The sequence below is a fragment of the Ranitomeya variabilis genome, chromosome 5, assembly GCF_051348905.1.
Source record: "Ranitomeya variabilis isolate aRanVar5 chromosome 5, aRanVar5.hap1, whole genome shotgun sequence".
Lineage (NCBI taxonomy): Eukaryota > Metazoa > Chordata > Amphibia > Anura > Dendrobatidae > Ranitomeya > Ranitomeya variabilis.
In genome coordinates, this window is record NC_135236.1 from 646,000,737 (window position 1) to 646,022,794 (window position 22,058).

At 41.0% G+C, this 22,058-nt stretch overlaps 1 protein-coding gene across 2 annotated transcripts in view; it reads left to right on the plus strand.

Annotated features, from left to right (window-relative positions):
- The window catches only part of SLC6A7 (solute carrier family 6 member 7), a 236,192-nt gene that overhangs the window by 77,853 nt on the left and 136,281 nt on the right, over positions 1-22,058 (plus strand). For both annotated transcript variants that reach the window (XM_077266327.1, XM_077266326.1), the window contains exons 3-8: positions 1,114-1,245; positions 1,446-1,680; positions 1,865-2,003; positions 2,791-2,925; positions 5,465-5,568; positions 9,001-9,125. In XM_077266327.1, coding sequence (XP_077122442.1) covers positions 1,114-1,245; positions 1,446-1,680; positions 1,865-2,003; positions 2,791-2,925; positions 5,465-5,568; positions 9,001-9,125 — 870 coding nt within the window. The remainder of the gene's footprint in view (positions 1-1,113; positions 1,246-1,445; positions 1,681-1,864; positions 2,004-2,790; positions 2,926-5,464; positions 5,569-9,000; positions 9,126-22,058) is intronic.

The following is a 22,058-nucleotide window of genomic DNA, read 5'->3' on the forward strand; positions in this document are numbered from 1 at the left end:
AAAACAAAAATGCTTTTAAAGGTCAAATACCCACAGTTAAAAGCCTTAGTAGACTATTTGTAGCACCCCAGTAGTTATAAGAATAAAATATATCCATATAGGACACAGCAATCCAATATGGCCAAGTGGTCAAGTCGGCAAAAAACGCTAAGACAGTGGGTGCTATCAGGCTAGATAAGTGCAAAGTGCAACAAATAAGGTGTCTCTAGTGCATGGAATTAGGTATTGGTGTGTAGCGGGGTCTACCATGCTGGAGTACCTCTTTCAGTACCACCCCGTGTTTCAGGAGGTCCACTCTGCTTTGGCTGGAGTCTGAATGAAGGACGCTGGCTGGAATTCCTTGGTCACATGGGCGCATATAAAAGATCACTGCTTCTCCACGTATTTCCAGTGTGACAACACTTTACTCACAGGACACAGAATATATCACACAGATACAGAGGGCAGGCCAATTGAAAAGCAGCAGGCCAGACATAAATTACAATAGCCGCAGGTGGCCGGAGCCTGCCGATATTTACTGTGGGAATTACAAAGGTGGGGGAGGTCAGAAGGGGGATATCTTGTCCCCTCTGCCCAGGGGCGCGGCCTGTGGGCTGATGCATTATGGACATGCCTCTCACATGGAACCTAATATTCATACATATAACTGCACAACATATTCTGGGTGCTGGGGGGTTCCGTAACATGGTGTATTACCTGACTCCATCAACGGTATTGTGGCCTCTGCTGGGTCTTGCACATCCACCCTTATTCCAATCAATAGGAGGAGGAGGATGAAGTATTTGGTCTCTGCCACTATAAAGTTGATGGAGCTGCACTGTTCATCTATGCAACTGGCTCTTCCAGTCTCCACTGGCACTGGGAACAGCTCATTGGCAGGGATGTCGGGTGTCGCACCCCCACGATATTGATGAGCTGTCCTAAGGATAGGAAATCGCTGTAAAGGTCCCGCACACGACCTTTAATCCTCAGATATAAGCTAATGCTCCTCTGCCTCTGGGTTGGGGCAATTGCGCAACAGCGGCTACAAAATATCAAAAATATTTCAAAACGTAATCCCCTTTATGTGGTCATCTTCTAGGTTGCAATGCAATAAAAATTCTCATCTTTCAGGGGCGTTTCTTATTCCATACTTCATCATGTTGGCCATTTGTGGAATCCCACTCTTCTTCATGGAATTGTCCTTAGGCCAATTTTCCAGCCTTGGACCACTGGCAGTGTGGAAAATAAGTCCACTTTTCAAAGGTGAGTGTAAGCATCCTTGCTCATAAAGGAGGCCTTTACTGAACCTTTTTAGCTTGGGGGTCTATAATTTTCCCACTTTCCAATGCTACATGTGCCAGATCAAGAACCATTATAACATAGCCATTAAGAGTTTAGGCAGTGTCATGGGTCTTTCACGCTACAAATGTGACTCTCCTATGTTTTTTTCTCTACTCCAAAAGGTGTTGGCATGGGAATGCTGCTAATTGTTGCCTTGGTAGCCATCTACTACAACATGATAATAGCCTACGTGTTATTCTACCTCTTCGCCTCCCTGACTAGTAGTTTGCCATGGGAACATTGTGGCAACTGGTGGAATACTGATCTCTGCCTGGACCACCATCTCATCCGTACCAGCAATTCTGCGATGCCAATCAACATCAGTAGCACAGTCAGCCCAAGTGAAGAGTACTGGAGGTGAGTGTGGATGAAGCTAAAATGGTCTTCAAATGTTATTGATTTTTTTTAGACCAAAGAGCTAGAAAAAGATATATATGATAATGTTCGGTGTAGGTGCGTTGTCAAAGTAGCCAAACATTATCAATAATATCTACCTATCCATTTTATATTGTGATTTCTACGATCAATGCTTCCACTGAAGTCGCTACGTTCTTCACATACAAGGGAGTTCTGGAATTGGGGATCCAGGATCAATTCGGTGGAACCTATGTCTGTGTCTTCTCTTGGCCTGGGTCATTGTGTATCTCTGCATTCTAAAGGGAGTGAAATCATCAGGCAAGGTATGGATTATAAAATAATATATTTACAGTTCTTGACATAATAATGAAAAGACCAAGAAGATTTCTAGAAGTTTCACGCCAGTACAGGAAACTCTAGAGCTTTCCAATTTGGCAAGACCAATGTCCGCTGGCTCTTTATGTATTCTTTCCTGGTCTGGCCTTGAGTGTCCGCCACTGCTCTTGGTGTCTGCTACTGACAGCAGCGCTGACATGACATTGATAGAGCTCATTGATGGATCTTGGTGGCTCTGCCTGAGTAGATGCAGAAACAGCTGAAGTCACTGATTGGCTGCAGCATGATGTCAATACGGCTGACAATAATAGACACCAAGAGCAACACTGAAGACTTAGGGCTGGACCAAAGAATAGTAAATAAAGCTCAGTTTATTTTTTTAGCCAGGGAATCTTGGTTTTTCAAAATGATAAAACTTCTTTGGGGTTATGTGCACATCATTTTTCGAGAAGTTTTTGAAGCAGAAACTGAGGAGAAAATAGAAGCTCTCCAAATCCTCTTCCAAAGCTAAAAACTCCAATTTCTGCTCCAAAAACACACCAAAAAAAATCAATGTTCACTGAGTCGTAGGGTGTGTGCACATTGAGTATTCTGGAAGAGTTTTTGGAGAAGAAACTGTGTAGAATCTCCAAGTTTTTTAAATAGTTGATATTTCAAAAAACTTGTCCAAAACCAGTCAGGTGAACGCAAAAGATAAATGTCCACAGAGATCATTATAGAAGTTTCACATATCAGTGCCGGCTTATGTACATCACTGGTTCTCTCTTTATTTAGGTGGTCTATTTCACAGCAACATTCCCATACTTAATCCTGATCATGCTGTTAATCCGCGGAGTGACATTGGATGGAGCATGGATTGGGGTCAAATTCTATCTCACACCACAGTTTGACCACTTGCTGTCTTCAAAGGTAAATAAACGGTGGTTAAAATGAATGTGTCCTGCTAGAAATTGGAAGAAATGTATCCTGCAACCTTGTTATCGCAAATTGTAAAATTAGGATTTCAATTATAGTCCAAATTCATGATGTGCGGATTCAGTTGCAGCGCTGGTTTGTAATTTATCAGAGCTCATTTTCAATATTTTGGCGGGAATTTATAAAGACTAAGGTTTGGTATACCAATTTTGAAGTTAAAGTCTTTGAATTAAGTAAGTAAAAAGTTGAAAATTTTGCACACTATACCAATTGTGACAAAGGTTTGAGACTTTTTTAAGTCAATTTTCTGGCATAGAGGGTGTTGTTTAAATACCATCTCCCTTGAATTTTTGTAAATTCCCTTCTCGCTTAACCTTGTTAGTACAATTCAGTGAATATGGAATATTGTCAGCTGTTATACAACTGTTGTGAATTCCGTTCTTGGACTCCCTCCGGTGGTTGTAAATGGCACTTTTGTGAATTCTGCCCTTGGGCTCCCTCCTGTGGTTTTAAGTGGAACTGCTGCTCCTTGGGTTTTGCATTAGCAGCTGCTTCCACTGATTGTCTCTCCTGGCTCTGCTATTTAGCCTGGCTCTGGTCTTCAGTCAGTGCCAGCTGTCAATGTTTCTTGGTTGGATTCAGATCTCTCCTTGGATTTCTCTGATGGCTTGTCCATTTCAGCAAAAGATAAGTCCTTGCTTGTTCTTTTGGTTGTCCATTTGCTGTGGACTTAATCGCTCAGCTCATGTTATGTTTTTTCTTGTCCAGCTTGTCAGTATGATATATTCAGCCTAGCTGGAAGCTCTGGGGAAGCAGATTTGCCCTCCACACCGTGAGTCGGTGTGGAGATTATTTTTGTAAACTCTGTGTGGACTTTTAGTTTTTAATACTGACCGCACAGTATCCTTTCCTGTTCTGTCTATCTAGATTAGTAGTGGCCTCCTTTGCTAAAATCTGTTTTCATTTCTGTGTATGTCATTTCCCTCTCCACTCACAGTCAATATTTGTGGGGGGCTATCTTTCCTTTTGGGGATTTTCTCTGAGGCAAGATAGCTTTCTGTTTCCATCTTTAGGCATAGTTAGTTCTCAGGCTGTGACGAAGTGTCTAGGGAGTGACAGGAACATCCTACGGCTACTTCTAGTGTTGGTGTTAGGATCAGGAACTGCAGTCAGTACAGATACCACCTCCTCAGAGCTCGTCCCATGTTGCTCCTTAACCACCAGGTCATAACATACAACATATTAGTGCCTTAAAACTGATCTATCACCAAATTTCACAATACAAACTGCCTACATTATGTAATAGCTCTCTTAGAACAGTTGAGGCTGGTGTAATTATTGGGAAAATCCATGTCAGAATGGCTGTATAATCCTAGAGTTAGGTTGAGCATTTTAGTAGCCTAGACCGATTATCAGCTGCAGCTTGTGCTTAGCAGTAAGAGATCTCAGCAGGGAAGAGGGTCACTGAGAAGATGTTAATCAGTGGGCAGAGACTTAATTACATTTTCAGAATTCAGAATTATACAAAAATCCTGACATGAATTTTAAAAGGAAATACAGAATTTTCATCAGGTCAAAGAGATGTATGTAATAATGTATGAAGTTTACACTGTGAAATCTGCTTTAATCTAAGCCTCTGCATTTTACAACCATATTGTTTTAGGCTGAATATTTAGTCCTCTTCGATTTCTTACTAAAGTTTTTAGGGGGGTTTCCTGAGTTAGTTTTTTTTGTAAAACAAAGCTCCAAATCCCTTACATAGAGATACTTCAAATGATAAAATTCTGTTTTTCTTTAGACTCCATAAGAAGGATCTGATTGTGGGCGAGTTGTAGCTTTTGTTGCTACCATTTTGCTCTACATACAACTTTTTGATTACCTTTTTCTATTTTTTAGGAGGCCAGGTGATAAAAAAGCAGAACCTTTGGCATTATTTTTTCTTCTTTCATTGTTTATTGCTACAGTTGTTTTACAGTACAGATCTTTTTCGTTATAGTGATAGTTTTGTCTCATTTTGGTTCTATATTTTTTCCACTCAATAAAGTATTTTTTCATTAAAAAAATGGCCTTATAACTAGAAATGAGCGAAAAAATGTACAAGACCCTGGTCCAGTGGCCAGTTCCGTATTCCGTGGGTGCTGGATGGGAGCCCTACGAACTGCCTCGCAACTGGCGACATGCTCATTTCTACTGATAAGACTATAAAGATGGTAGACTTAGGGGCTTTTAGTAACCCTCCGACTGTCTTAATAACAATGTGGAAAATTAATGTCTGGCATCTTGTGATGAGGCAGTGACAGATGACAATAGTGCTCCTAGATCTTTTATTCACAGCATCCGAGATGTTTAACACCCATGGTTAGAATTTTTCCAGATCCCTGTCATTGCAGCATAGTGTCAGATGGATGGAGAAATGTGATGGACTTTATAGATGTGATCTCCTCTCTGTGAAACAGTATGTCTGAATTTCCTTGAAAATATTTTTTTCTCTCTGCACTCTTACTTTGATGATATACTGTGCATTTAATAATAGGTGTGGATAGAAGCGGCCCTGCAGATCTTTTATTCCCTCGGAGTTGGGTTCGGAGGGCTTCTGACATTTGCATCCTATAATACATTTCACCAAAACATTTACAGGTAAATTTGTGCATTTGCTTTCCTGCTGTCAAATCTGTTTAAGAATTTCAATAACTAAAAGAACCAACGAAAAACCTGTAGGAGAGATCAGCTCAAATAGGGTCTTATCCGGTGGATATCGAGAAAATGCACTCAGATTATACTCACCTGATAGACCTATTCACAAAGGCGTATAGCAGAGGTGTCAAACTGCATTCCTCGAGGGCCGTCAACAGGTCATGTTTTCAGGATTTCCTTGTATTGCACAGATGATAATTTAATCACCTGCACAGAATGATTCCAGCACCTTGTGGAATGCTAAGGAAATCCTGAAAACACCCATGGTTTGAGGCCCTCGAGGAATACAGTTTGACACCTCTGGCGTATAGATCTTAGTAGAGACTTCAGCTGCAGCAGATCCACGGATCAGCAGTTGACCGTATCAAGTATAATAAAATTGGAGATTTGTGGATAAAAACTGCGCTGCTGACTAAGATGTAGGATCAGATGTATTTGAAACAAAAGATAGTGATTTTATTCAACGCGTTTCGAAGTTCAGATGACTTCTTCCTCAGGACATAACCATATACATTTGGATGTATGTGGTTATATCCTAAGGAAGAAAGTCATCTGAACTTCAAAACACATTGAATAAAACCACTATCTTTTATTTCAAATACAACTGATCCGACATCTTATTCAGCGGCGCAGTTTTTATCCACAAATCTCCAATTTTATGATAACTAAAAGAAATAAGCTCCACATATAAAATAACTACAAATACTGGAAAATTAATGTCTGTCCAATGAGAGCCAACAAAATCTACTGATCAATGTATTATGCTGACAACTGGAGTCATATTTCTCTAAGGAGCAAGTGTGGACCTCCATGCATTAATCATTTTGCCTATAGATCACTGCAAATATATTTGAATTGTTGCCAGCAATGTTTAATGTAGGGAATATTCCATTTTTTATTTTAAAGGACTGTTATTGTAACGACTCTGTTGTTGGGTGTCCCAGGACCATGGGCTCCTTCACTGCTTCTAATGCTAGGTGTGTCCCAGCTCACTTTGCTATCAAATTACTTCTGATGGTGAAGAAGCCGGGGACACGTACCTTGCCTTAGCTCCTGAATCCACCCTCTGTCTGTACCCTTCCCCCACCCAGGAAAGAAGAGAATAATAGTGAACAAGGTAGTACAAACGGGGGTAATGAAAAATACCAAACATAAAAATATACTCAAACAAACAACAGAGGAATACATGTTTGTGCTGACAGCATGTACATCTTGTATATTGTATCCTGTAATTTGTATATTGATGTATTAAGGTGATTATACTAATAAACATTTTTGAATACTTTTAAATAATTATGTTGAAGTGGACGTTTTTGCTCTGTATCTTTGTGGTAGAGGAATACACCAGGGAGTGGAGGATGGGGTTAAACTAAAGTAGGAGAAGAAAGGGAATTATCACACACCCAAAACCTAGCAGCAGTCATAGATAAATCCACCAACCATCTTTCTCCAATAATAACCAGCAACAACCTCCAGCCATGCAGCATAAGCTAACTCTGGCAATGAGTGCTAGCCAGGGCCCAGATTATATAGGAGATGGGAGTGGCCAACAGTGAACAGCTGAGAGCCTTAACGCAGGAAAGTTTCAAGGAGCTCTCAACTGAGCCGAATAACCCCTGCACTGCTAGAAGAAACTTGCACCATTTAATATGAAGGTGAAGTCCTTCTAATCCGCTCAGGAGTAGGAGAAATCAGACGCTGCGGTCTTCTGGCTCCTCCCTGTTGTGGTAAACTCATGACAGTTATCTCCAAACCATTGACAAATTGATATGGGAGTTAGATTAGAAAATGTTTGGTTTTTCATTACACACAGAATAACATTAATTTTTTTAAAAGAGAACCTTTCACCAATTTTTTTTTTCATTTCACTCTCTGTTGCAGAGAGGTTAGCAAATAGAGTATTTGGCACATAATGAGATAGCTTTTCTAAGTTCAAGTGGGTGTTATCAAACAGTTTTCACTGTGAGTGTGTACTTCTTCTCCCTGTATTATGTTGACCAATCATAAGCAGGCAGCAACACATTGGAAAAAGAACACACTCCTAGCATGGCTTAGGTTTCTCAGTTTGTGCGATGTAACGATACAGCCCCGATCTCTCCTGTACTAACCTCCACCCATGTTGGAGAGGGACAGTGCAGCTGAGATTAGCTGTGTTACACTACAAACCCTTCTATCAGCTCTCCTGATTGCTGAGTGTCTCAGTGATCACACTTATGTCTGCTATGCTCAATCATCTCATACTCACTCTGCAGTGAGATCAGGGCCATCATTAAATCTCACACAGGAGTAAACTGCCTGTTCTGAACTGCTCCTGTGTGAGATGTAATGACACACTACTCTGGTTTCACTGCAGAGTGATTACAAGTTGAGAACACCAGACATTAGTAGAAAAAGTACATTGACGCTTCAAAATAGACCACGCTGCTGTGAAAAGGAAGCCGTTTCAGAGTAAAATTGTAATTTTGTAGTTCTGATTTTTACATGTTTCATGATTGCAGCAAGCTCTTTTCAAAAACAAACTACATAAATGAAAAATTATTTTTGCTATATAGCGAAACGTGTATAAATACAAACTACAAAATTACTATTCCATGCTGAAACTGCATCCTTTTTACAGCAGAGTGGTCTACTTTGAGTGTGCTTTTTCTACTAATCGATATGCAAAAGAGGGTTTACCTTCATTTGCCAACAGGACTACAGCAGCTGTAATATACATGGGCAATCATTGGAGGTGGGACAATCACAACCTTCTCAGGTGAGCAACTCCTTAATTCCCTTCTCACCTGTACCTTTCAATATCACCCTATTTCGCATGTCTCCCCATCCCCTTTTTTTCTCATTAGTGTGATACGGACACTTCGAGTTTTCATCTTTGGACAGTGGCATGGGGGAGGGGCAGTACAGCAGAGTGAACATTGCTATGAGAGAAGGAGATCTGATAGGGTTTGTAATGTGAAACAGTCAACTGTGCTGCCCCTCCCCCCACAGGAACTTTATCTGAAAGGTGTTAGTCATCTGTGCTTTCTAATCATGCAGGAGGTTAGACCAGGAGACCAGAGTTATATCCTTACATCTCACACACTGAGAAACCTGCTGTAAGCTATTGTGGGCTATTGTGTATTCTTCTTTCCTTTGAGTTTTGCTGACTGCTTATGATTGATTGGATTCATACAGGTAGAAAGTACAAGCCCCCTAAAGAAAACTCATAACATCCACTTCGACTTAAAAAAAATCATTAGAAACCAACATTCGCTGCAATGAAGAGGCGAAAGTCAAAAAAGGGTTTTTTTCCAGTTCAACGTGAAAAATTTGGGTGAAAGGTCCTCTTTAAAACAGAATACCTCTGTATGTGACAGATTTTACTTTATATTGTAGGGATACTTTTATTGTCACACTTGGGAATGCCTTCACCAGCATTCTGGCGGGATTTGCTATCTTCTCCGTCTTGGGTTATATGTCTAAGGAACTAGGTGTTCCAGTAGATCAAGTGGCTAAAGCAGGTAAGATTTGGATCTACCATTTTCCATTCTTCATCTATTGTTCGTCTACCTCTATTTTACATAGACAGAGATACAACATTCACAAAAATCACTGCATTGGGAGGCGAGAAAGATTACAAAGTTGTCCCTTTCCTTTTCTTCTTAAAATGGGGTTATAAGGGCAATTTTTTAAATTAACAATATAACCTTCACATCGGTGCTCATTTAAAGAGCTATACACAAAATAGTAAGTTATCCCCTACCTACAAGATACACTATTATTTACTGATCGCTAGGGATCCAACGGCTCAGGCTCGCAGCGTTCCTGAGAATGGAGCTTTAAATGGGCTCTGTATAGTCCTGTCTTGATGGAAGCAGAGGTGCACATGCTCAACCTCCTCTCCATTCTTTGTCTATAGTGCTGTCAGAAATGGACACAGAGTGTAAACCCAACCTTGGGGAGAATTCAGATGTCCATGAAGTACGGAGAGGCTGCAGGTCTCCTGACCTAAATTTGACAGCCACATAGGCAGTCGATACATCTTGGTCCATACTCAGAACATGTTTCCCAGATGTTGAATTTGACCTATTTGTTTTCAAATGCTGCTTTGAGTTGATGCGCAATTATGAAAAGTGTTGGGGTAATCTGAGCGCTGTCTCAACCCTGTGCAATAACGGTCATATACCCCAAATATCCAAAATTATATCCAGACTGATCACTGTTTCAAAAGGGAATCAGGTGTGAAAACCAATATTTTGTGTACAACCTTAAAGGCTTTGCTCATTTTGTACAATTCCATTGTATTGGAAGATTCCCCTTATGATCAACAGCAATCTATGGGGAAGGCCAAATTGCAAATGTTAAGATTTCCTGCAGTGCCACCACAAGCAAAATGAAGCATTACACAGTTATTACTGAATATAATGGCCTGTCCATGGGTTTTCTCAATCTTCCAGATCTAAAGACTATGGCCCTTATTCATCAATGCATTTCCTGCCAGTTTTTAGTGTGAATATCTATCAATTATTTACTTTTTGATTCATCAAAAAGTCATTAAAGTCATCAAATTATCTGTGACTTTTTTCAGCTTGTCTTTTGTGGTTTAGTTAGGTTTCCGATTTTTGTGTTAACGTGGCTTTTCCAGATGTTCTAGACAAATTCATGAAATCTGACTTTTCTTTAAAAGTCACAAAAATTTGGTGCAACCCTACTACAGTCCCTCCCTGGAGTGATTTTATGTACCGTACTTAATTTTTGCGATATGTTGTGAAACATGACTTTTCCTGCTAAAAAGATGCAAAATCAGTTAGACAGAAAAAAATTGTGCTTTGGGCATTTTTCATGAATTGCATGCAACATTTTGATGAATTTCGTTCAAAAGAAGGTCAGTGAAAACTACAAGTCAAAAAAAGAAAAATTACTTAAAAATAATGCAAATTATAAATTGGACCCTATCATTGGGACTGATAGGTGTAGGTCCTGAACTAAATTGGTCTTCGGTAAGGAAGGGGGCCTCAAACTGTCCCTGGAATTGGGACCCTAACTATCCCTGTCCCGGGGGGTACTTTTGAAGGTTGAGAGGCTCGAGTCTCCAACCTTACTATGCTCCTGTTTAACCCTGATATGTTCCCTCTCAAACCCCATGAGGCATGGGGCATAAATTAAGATAAACAAGATAAAAAGACAAAACAGGAATAACAGACAACCTATATCATACAAAAGCACTAACCAACAATAGGTAGGAAGATAGGGACAGGGAGGAATAAACTAAATGGGAACAGGGACCAGGAGATAAACACACACATGTACTACAGCAAACCACAGATCACTACTACAACAACTCCATTCCAACCACTTAGCTTTAGCACACAGCACAGGACAAATCTTTTACCGGCAGGAACAAGAAGGTCTGGCCAGTTTTTAAAGGAAGAGGTAATGACCAGATCAGAAGCAGCTGAAATGGAGCTGTATGTTTCTGACCAGCATAGAAAGGGTTGTTAACTTCTTCAGCACTAAATCCATTTAATATGGGACACAAATCACACCATCTCTAAAGAAGACCTGCGATTCACTACCCAATGTGACCGTCTAACTCCAGGTCTTCCAGGGGGACGTGACACCCTCGTGACAATTGGACCATCGTATTCACTCAGATTCCTCTACAGCTATATTGCCAAGGTGAGTTTTCCCAGGCTAAGCTACTTTAGGAAAACACTGGCAGTCATCTTCCTGGCAGTTTTGCTAGTGGCTCTGCCGTCATTCCAGTAGTAGCTCTGCTGCCGTCATCTTTTACTTTATACCGTTAGGGAGTGGTCTGATTCCAAAATAAAGCAGTTAAAAAAAACACATAAGATGGAACATGTGCACAGTAATGTCGTTTTGATACCTGAGCACTATGTTTATTTTATGGGGCGCTTTTGTGGTGCTTTTTCAGGCGGATTTTGGACGGAATCTGGCTTGAGAAAGATGCTGTGTGCACAGAGCCTTAGAGAGAGTTTCGGTTACATTTTTTTTTGTAAAGCAGACAAATACTGACATGAGAGATGATGATGATGTTTCATCATGTGGCATTTGTTTCTAAGAAAAGAACTGGAACTGATGGCTAACAATAGGTGTGAACATAGACGAGGCTGCAGGGGAGCACATCCCAGGACGCTCCCGCAGAGCTGAACATGTCGCTTAGCTCATTTTTAGAGCTGTCATTTCAGAGATGCTGAGAATCAAGCTGTGACATGGCCACATGATGCACTTTAATAATGCAACAGGATGTTAGTGGTGGGAAAGGGTTTATGCTTTTTTCTTTCCTATAACATTTAGAAACCAACCACTTCATCTTCCTCCCCAGAACTGACAGCTTCTGCTCAATATTCTTCGTCTCTGCCGTGTGATATTTAAAACATATTTAACGTTTTCTACTGAAAGTGAGCAGACACTTGTGCAATGCATCCACTATGGTGCTGAAAAATGAGTAACAATTAAGGAACTGTGTCATCAGAAAATGACTTAATGGGGTTTTCACATTCTCAAAATTTATCTTAATCAACATTTTAATTAATAGATCTTTGATTAATAATAAGTTCCACAATTGGATGTGTTTAAAAAAAATATTCCTGTGCTGAGATAATCTTATAAATGTGCCCCTGCTGTGTACTGTGTAATGGCCGTGTCTGACCGTGCAGGAACATGGTCTGATCATACCACAGCTCCTGGGCAGGGGAGGATGTAAAAGAGAGTATACAGACAGGCCAGGATGGGATCCCAAATTATTATTTCTTTCAGGTAAAACATTGCTTAAAAAACTCAGTGAAATATTTTACCTCACAAAAAGAATAATTTGCGATCCCCTCCTGTGGTATCTGTATACTCTCTTTTGCATCCTCCCCCGAACGGGAGCTGTGTTATGAACAGACCATGTCCCTGCACGGTCAGACACGGCCATTACACAGAACACAGCGGGGGCACATTTATAAGATTATCTCAGCACAGGAACATTTTATTTAATCACATCCAATTGTGGAAGTAATAATTATTCCAAGATCTATTATTTAAAATGTTTGATACGTTGTCTGTGGGAAAACCCCTTTAATCCTCAATTCAGTAATACCAGGGTTTTGCATGGGTAAAATGTGTTTAATTCATTAATATAGTTATAGCTATACATGTTTCTCCAGTTGTAGGCTGGTGTTGTGAACTCTGTTTTTGGGCTCCCTCTTGTGGTCACAAGTGGTACTGTGTGAGTGCTGTCTTTGGGCTCCCTCTGGTGGCTCTTTGTGTCTTTCTGCAGGTTTGTGGCTGGCATCAGCTGTCTCGTTATCTGGTAGTTGGTTTCCTATTTAGCTCACCTGGACTTTCAGTTGTTGCCGGCTGTCAATGTATTCAGTGCTATTTGAAACTCTCCTGCATTCCTTCGTTATCAGTCTCTTCAAGAGAAGCTAAGTTTTTGTTTATTCATTTTTTGATCACCAGTGTTCAATATGTTTCTTGGTTGGTGATTAGTCCTTGTCCAGCTTGCTTATATGTGATTTCCTCGCTTGCTGGTAACTCTAGGGGGCTGAGTTTCTCCCCCCCACACCGTTAGTTGGTCTGGGGGTTCTTGTATTCTCAGCGTGGATATTTTGCATAGGGTTTTCTACTGACCGCACAGTTACCTATCTGTCTTCTGCTATCTAGTATTAACCGGCCTCATTTGCTGAATCTGTTTTCATTTCTACGTTTGTATTTTCCCCTTACCTCACCGTTATTATTTGTTGGGGGCTTCCTATATCTTTGGGGTTATTTCTCTGAGGCAAGTGAGGTCTTATTTTCCCTCTAGGGGTAGCTAGTTTCTCAGGCTGCGTCGAGACGTCCAGGATTTTATGCACGTTCACCGGCTACCTTTAGTGTGTTTGGTTAGGATCAGGTTTGCGGTCAGTCCAGTTACCACCTCCCTAGAGCTCGTTTCTATGTTCAGTAACTTAGCTAGTCCGTTTTGTGATCCTCAGCCACTAAGGATCATAACAGGCTGGTGTACATTTCTGGAAAATTTATGCCACAAATAGAAAAAAGAAAGGCAAACCCACTTTCCTAAATCAGGGTCTTATTGTTTTAAGGGGATGTCCCTTTATAGACTGGACTTTATTTTTCTTAGGCTGGGTTCAGACGAGTTTATGCAAATATTATTTTTTTTAATTTTTCATACGAAAAAAAAATACAATTTTTCATCTGTCTGTGAATAATGTTTTTTTCTATGACCAACCTAACAAATTATAAAATACAAATATAATTTCCTATTTTTATAATTGTAATGGATCCGTAAAAAACACATGGCATACAGATGGTAATCTCAATTTGATCCATTTTTTTGCTCATCTATTGACTTGAATATGGATCAAAGTAGGGCTGCAATTTTTTACACTCAGATCATCGGCTCATGTCTAAAAACGTTGATGTGAATTACCGTATTGACTTGCACTAGTCAGTGTGCTGTCAGTATGGTATGCTGTGAGTTTTCCTTATGGACATTTAATTTGTTCATCTGAACGATCCCTCACTTACTTGCATGTAATTGTAGCTATTGTCACTATATATACCATATATAAAAAATGTGTTCTCCCACTTGAAAACATGAGAGAGGCCTGTAATTGACATCATAGGTAGACCACAACTATGAGAGTCAAAATGAGAAAACAAATCCAGAAAATCACCTTGACTGATTTGGCAGGATTTATTTTGCAAATTATGGTGGAAATTAAGTATTTGATCACCTAAAAACATGCAAGAGTTCTGGGTCTCACAGACCTGTAACTTCTTCTTTAAGAGGCTCCTCTGTCCTCCACATTAGCAAAAGTTCTGGGTCTCACAGACCTGTAACTTCTTCTTTAAGAGGCTCTTCTGTCCTCCACTCATTATGTGTAGTAATGGCACCTGTTTGAACTTATCAATATAAAAGACACCTGTCCACAACCTCAAACAGTCACACTCCAAACTCCACTATGGTGAAGACCAAAGAGCTGTCGAAGGTCACCAGAAACATCAGATAACACAGGATCCACCATTCACAAAAAGTGATGGTCACAGAATGAAAACTAGTGGCCAGTGTGAAAATTGCAAAATTTCAGATTTTTTTTTCTAACACAAATGGCTATGTGAAAAATATAAAAATAATTACCTGGCATATTTAAAATAAATAAATGTAACATAAAATCCTGATTTAACCCATTTGGGACTGAGCGATTTTTCATTTTTACTCTTTTGTTTTTTCCCTCCCCTTCTTCCAAGAGCAAACATATTTTATTTTTTTGTCATCCTAGCCGTATGAGGGTTTTCGTGGAATGAGTTGTAGTTTTGAACGGCACCATCCATTTTATGTAATGAAAAATGTGAAAAAAATGCAATTTCTCTATTGTTTTTGTGGTTTTGCTTTTACAGTGGTAAAAATTGCCTGTAACATTTTCATTTTTCCATCGATAAAGCTATGTTTCTTTATTGCATGGCAAGCAGACATTTTCATTGACAGCATTTTCGGGTATTTATGATGTTTTGATTTTTTTTATTGAATTTGTTTGGGGGGGAGGAAGTGTTGCAAACAAAAATAGTAAATTCTGATGTTTTTTATTTTTTTTATTTTTGATTTACCATTCGGGTTATATTATTTTAGATTTTTAATGACTTTTTAAACACTATATTTTTATTTCAACACAAAAATAAGAGCGGAAAAAAATTCAATGATCACCTCATCCAAATTGAGATCCACTGCACAGAAACTTGTGACGCACCAGGGAATAAGAAGAAAAAATGAATAACAATATCAGGGTCTTCCCAAAAAAGCATAGTTTTTTTGTCCAAAAAACGCAAATCCCTCCACCATACCACTATAAAAACATGTAAAATGAAGATCAAACTCGTTTTGGACGTATGTCCTTAGTCATTGCTTGTCGGCTTTGCATTTTGAACCTGTGCTGCTCGCTCCGTCTTCAGACTTTCTGACGTCATCTCAGTCTTCTCATTCTGTGCTTCATATTTGTGCCTTTGACCCGGTGGTCAGCTGCTGCAGGTCCGGGTACTGCCCTGGAGTGGTACCTGATGACTACCCTAACGGCCCAAGCCTCTCCTCACCATCAGAGGTTCTAGTGGATACCCAGTAGACACTTAGTCACGTCCCTCCAGAGTAAGCCCGGCCTGTGGCCCAGTCCACACCCACCGTCGTCACATTAGTTAATTATTTTAGGAATAAGAACCTTAATTACATACTTGGAGTATTTTCAGGGTAACGTCAAGCTGAGCCATTGTGGTGGGCCTGCGAAATGATGGAAAACCTGCATTAATAAGCAGCTCTGTCATTTTCTAATTAATTAGTTTGACAACAGCATGATTTTGAAAGATGACAGGTGTTTTACACACAAAACAACTTAGCTGATCATAATGGATTTCAATGGCTGTTCTTCAAAATCACAATTTGTCTGATTTGTCGAATACTATAACATACGGTAAATCTATGTTCACTTATTAATTTTATTGATCTAATATTATTTACTTTTAATGCTGCAACTGTCTGCCTCTTACAAGGGATGCCCATTGTAGTACACATTCTGCCAGGCAGATGGTGGCTTTCATCACCATACTGATTCTGCTGGGGTTGGTGCCATACATTTTGGCAGCTTTCACCAACACATTTCACTTATCCCACTTTCACTGCTCTAAAAATGTAAGATCCCGGATCATAATTGGCACGACAACCTATCAGCACCCTGGATCGGGGATTGTGGAAACTGAAAGGAGCCAGTGTACGCGAGGACTTGAAGTCAGTCCATTTAAAAGCAGATAACAGCAGCTTTTAAAGAGTTAAACAGCAGCAATTGGAGCAAGTTCCAATTGCTTCTGTTACAGAAAGATGCCGGCTTTGTATCACAGCTGGCATCTGCTGCTTATGGTGAACTCTCAGCTCCTGAACCCATTCCATACATATGAAAACGATGTTGGACCTACTATTGTATCCTACTTCAAGAAGTGGTTAACGAGAATATCTATCTCATGTTAGTAATTTTAGGCCGGAGTCACAATAGCATGTGGCATCTGATGCGAGTGCATCAGATTAGTAACATAGTATCATAGTAACATAGTTAGTAAGGCCGAAAAAAGACATTTGTCCATTCAGTTCAGCCTATATTCCATCATAATAAATCCCCAGATCTACGTCCTTCTACAGAACCTAATAATTGTATGATACAATATTGTTCTGCTCCAGGAAGACATCCAGGCCTCTCTTGAACCCCTCGACTAAGTTCGCCATCACCACCTCCTCAGGCAAGCAATTACATATTCTCCCTGCCCTAACAGTAAAGAATCCTCTTCTATGTTGGTGGAAAAACCTTCTCTCCTCGAGAAGCAAAGAATGCCCCCTTGTGCCCGTCACCTTCCTTGGTATAAACAGATCCTCAGCAAGATATTTGTATTGTCCCCTTATATACTTATACATGGTTATTAGATCGCTCCTCAGTCGTCTTTTTTCTAGACTAAATAATCCTAATTTTGCTAATCTATCTGGGTATTGTAGTTCTCCCATCCCCTTTATTAATTTTGTTGCCCTCCTTTGTACTCTCTCTAGTTCCATTATATCCTTCCTGAGCACCGGTGCCCAAAACTGGACACAGTACTCCATGTGCGGTCTAACTAGGGATTTGTACAGAGGCAGTATAATGCTCTCATCATGTGTATCCAGACCTCTTTTAATGCACCCCATGATCCTGTTTGCCTTGGCAGCTGCTGCCTGGCACTGGCTGCTTCAGGTAAGTTTATCATTAACTAGGATCCCCAAGTCCTTCTCCATGTCAGATTTACCCAGTGGTTTCCCGTTCAGTGTGTAATGGTGATATTGATTCCTTCTTCCCATGTGTATAACCTTACATTTATCATTGTTAAACCTCATCTGCCACCTTTCAGCCCAAGTTTCCAACTTATCCAGATCCATCTGTAGCAGAATACTATCTTCTCTTGTATTAACTGCTTTACATAGTTTTGTATCATCTGCAAATATCAATATTTTACTGTGTAAACTTTCTACCAGATCATTAATGAATATGTTGAAGAGAACAGGTCCCAATACCGACCCCTGCGGTACCCCACTGGTTACAGCGACCCAGTTAGAGACTATACCATTTATAACCACCCTCTGCTTTCTATCACTAAGCCAGTTACTAACCCATTTACACACATTTTCCCCCAGACCAAGCATTCTCATTTTGTGTACCAACCTCTTGTGCGGCACGGTATCAAACGCTTTGGAAAAATCGAGATATACCACGTCCAATGACTCACCGTGGTCCAGCCTATAGCTTACCTCTTCATAAAAACTGATTAGGTTGGTTTGACAGGAGCGATTTCTCATAAACCCATGCTGATATGGAGTTAAACAGTTATTCTCATTGAGATAATCCAGAATAACATCCTTCAGAAACCCTTCAAATATTTTACCAACGGTAGAGGTTAGACTTACTGGCCTATAATTTCCAGGTTCACTTTTAGAGCCCTTTTTGAATATTGGCACCACATTTGCTATGCGCCAGTCCTGCGGAACAGACCCCGTCGCTATAGAGTCCCTAAAAATAAGAAATAATGGTTTATCTATTACATTACTTAGTTCTCTTAGTACTCGTGGGTGTATGCCATCCGGACCCAGAGATTTATCTATTTTAATCTTATTTAGCCGGTTTCGCACCTCTTCTTGGGTTAGATTGGTGACCCTTAATATAGGGTTTTCATTGTTTCTTGGGGTTTCACCTAGCATTTCATTTTCCACCGTGAATACCGTGGAGAAGAAGGTGTTTAATATGTTAGCCTTTTCCTCGTCATCTACAACCATTCTTTCCTCACTATTTTTTAAGGGGCCTACATTTTCAGTTTTTATTCTTTTACTATTGATATAGTTGAAGAACAGTTTGGGATTAGTTTTACTCTCCTTAGCAATATGCTTCTCTGTTTCCTTTTTGGCAGCTTTAATTAGTTTTTTAGATAAAGTATTTTTCTCCCTATAGTTTTTTAGAGCTTCAATGGTGCCATCCTGCTTTAGTAGTGCAAATGCTTTCTTTTTACTGTTAATTGCCTGTCTTACTTCTTTGTTTAGCCACATTGGGTTTTTCCTATTTCTAGTCCTTTTATTCCCACAAGGTATAAACCGCTTACAGTGCCTATTTAGGATGTTCTTAAACATTTTCCATTTATTATCTGTATTCTTATTTCTGAGGATATTGTCCCAGTCTACCAGATTAAGGGCATCTCTAAGCTGGTCAAACTTTGCCTTCCTAAAGTTCAGTGTTTTTGTGACTCCCTGACAAGTCCCCCTAGTGAAAGACAAGAGAAACTGTACAATATTGTGGTCGCTATTTCCTAGATGCCCGACCACCTGCAGATTTGTTATTCTGTCAGGTCTATTAGATAGTATTAGGTCTAAAAGTGCTGCTCCTCTGGTTGGATTCTGGATTAGGGTTGAGCGAAACAGATCGGACAAATTAAAAAATCGCCGACTTTTGGCAAAGTCGGGTTTCATGAAACCCGACCCGATCCTAGTGTGGGATTGGCCACGAGGTCAGCGATCAGCGAGCCAAAGTCGACATTTTTCAGCCAATGAAGGAGGACGCAGAGTGTGGGCAGCGTGATGACATAGGTCTCGGTCCCCACCATCTTAGAGAAGGGCATGACAGTGATTGGCTTGCTTTCTGCGGCATCACAGGGGCTATAAAGGGGCGTGCACGCCGACCGCCATTTTACTTCTGCCGATCTTAGCATAGGGAGAGGTTGCTGCCGCTTCGTCAGAAGAAGGGATATAGTTAGGGAGGGAAGATTAACCCCCAAACTGCTTGTGCTGTAGTGATTTCCACTGTCCAACACCACCTTTTTTTTGCAGGGACAGTGGAGGCTATATTTTTATGCATTAGCTCTGTAGCTTATTAGGCTGCCTTATAAGGCTCCCTGATAGCTGCATTGCTGTGTGTACGCTGTGTGCAAACCAACTGCTTTTTTAAAAGCAAAAATCCTGTTGCTCCTTTCTGCACAGTTATCTATCTTGTTTATTTGTCCACACTTATGTGTGCAGCAGTCCTTTTTATTGCTGCCATACTTGTCCTGAGATCATTGTAGGGAGATTGAAATTGTACTACAGTCCTTGTATTTTTTCATATATCTTCCAGCCACTTTCTGCCACTTACATTGTGTTGTTTTATACACTGGGCCTGAGTTGTGGTTCAGTCTCTCCCACAAAAAGGGAGATTCTAATTCTCACAAAGTGGATATTCTGCAGTGCAGCTAGTGTGTCGTATATCAGCCAGCCACTTTCTGCCACGTACATTGTGTTGTTTTAGACCACTGGGCCAGAGTTGTGGTTCAGTCTCCCCCCAAAAAAGGGAGATTTAAATTCTCAACAAGTAAATATACAACATCTACCTTGTTTTACTGTACCAGATAACGGTTGTTATTTGGGTTAGATTTACCAAAAAAATGAGGAAGTCTCGTGGAAGAGGCAGTGGGCGGGGGTTGCCAGCTGGTACTGATGGTGGTGGTGGTGCTGCATCTGATGGTAGTGGCAAAAGCACAATAGCACCTAAGGCTGGAGGTGTGGAGCCAGAGTCATAGTCTGGCTACCCAGAATGTTGATGATCTAACCTTCATTAAAATGAACCAATGATGGATTTCAAATTATTTTGCCCCACCTTCCCCTGCTGACACGTAGCTTGCCTAAAAAATGTCTTGCTTTTGGCCTCCTCTTACTAACTTCTCCAATTCCTCCATTTTCAGCTGCTGAATGTCTACCATAGGCCATTTTTATACCTCCCTAAATGGGCTGCCTCCCCCCACAGGACCGTGGTCACCACCTGGCGCAAGCACCCGTGCAAGTGCCGTTTGCCTGGACAGGTGGGTGCGCCCACTCTTGGGCGACGGCACTGGCACAGGGTCCTCTCATAGTACAATGAAGTGTCTCTGACGGTGGTGGTGCACAACCAATGTCAGACACACCGCCGTAATATGAGGGGCCCTGTGCCAGTACCGCCGCCCATGAGAGAGTGTCCCCCCCCCCAGCTCGAACAGTGCTCTATCACTTGCAATACTTACCTCTCCCTGCTCCACCACTGTGTAGTTTGTGCTGTTAAATCCTTCAATGATACTGCCAATACAAATTTGTTGAAATGATAGATGAAAGTTAAAATATACAGGGGCCCTGGCCTCCATTTAATACTTTGCGCCTACTACCACTGTCTTTATTATTTGGGCATACTAACGGTGTCTGCCGCTCCTTGCTTTTCTCCTCCACTGAACAAAGCTGAGCCGCCAGTTTACTCCTGTTTCGAATATTAAACTGCATTCGGCCTACTTGTTTGGTTGGGCCTACTAACGGTGTCTGCCGCTCCTTGCTGTTCTCCTCCACTGAACAAAGCAGTGCCACATGTTTACTCCTGCTACCAATTTTGAACTGCATTTGGCCCACTTTATTACTTGGGCCTACTAACTGTGTCTGCCACTCATTACAGTTTTCCTCCACTGAACAAAGCAATGCTGCCTGTTTCGTCCTGTTACCAATTTTGAACTGCATTTAGCCTACTTTATTATTTGGGCCTATATCTGTGTTTCCTCCTCATCCTGCCCATTGCCCAGCCACCGCTAGATGAGTCTGCTGGTACATTGACCCAGACTACTACATTCCCCTTGCACTCTACACAGCCAGAATCTGACCCTGCTGAAAGTCAGGTTCCCCTTCCTGCATACTATACCACCTTACACGGGGACAAAGAGGAAGGTGCAGATGAAAGTGCAGGTTCCTTCATCAGGTTGGGGGCATACTCGTTGGCACTGGCACAGGGCCCCTCATAATATGCAAAAGTGTCTCTGGCAGTGGGCGGTGCCACCCGCCATCAAACACACCGCCGTACTATGAGGGGCCCTGTGCCAGTGCCAATGAGTGGGCCCCCCCTGCTTGCTCAGGATCACAGCACTTACAAAGTTGAAATACTTACCTCTCCCTGCTCCACCGCCGTGACGTTTTCCGCATTTCCTGGGCCCACGAAAATCTTGAGCCAGCCCTACCCCCCCACAACTTTAGCCAAAAGACCCCCAGTTTTCAATGCTTAACTATTATTATAAGGTAAATTAAGATTGACAAGCTTAAGTAACAAGAATTGATGTTTTTGGCATTAAAATGGGCACTATAGGTGTTTTCCTGTCCTCCACTCACTGCCGTCTTTGATTCCCCATTGACTTGCATTGGGTTTCGTGTTTCGGTCGACCCCCGACTTTTCGCAATAATCAGCCGATTTCACCTGACCCGACTTTTGACAAAGTCGATCCTAAAAAAGTAAAAGTCGCTCAACTCTACATCAGATGTGATATGCTAATGACACTGGGCTCCAGCTCTGCTGTGAGCATGAGCCGAGTGTCAGTGGTTTGTGCACAGACCCTCTCGCATGCGGGAATCGGAGCACAGGTGCGGA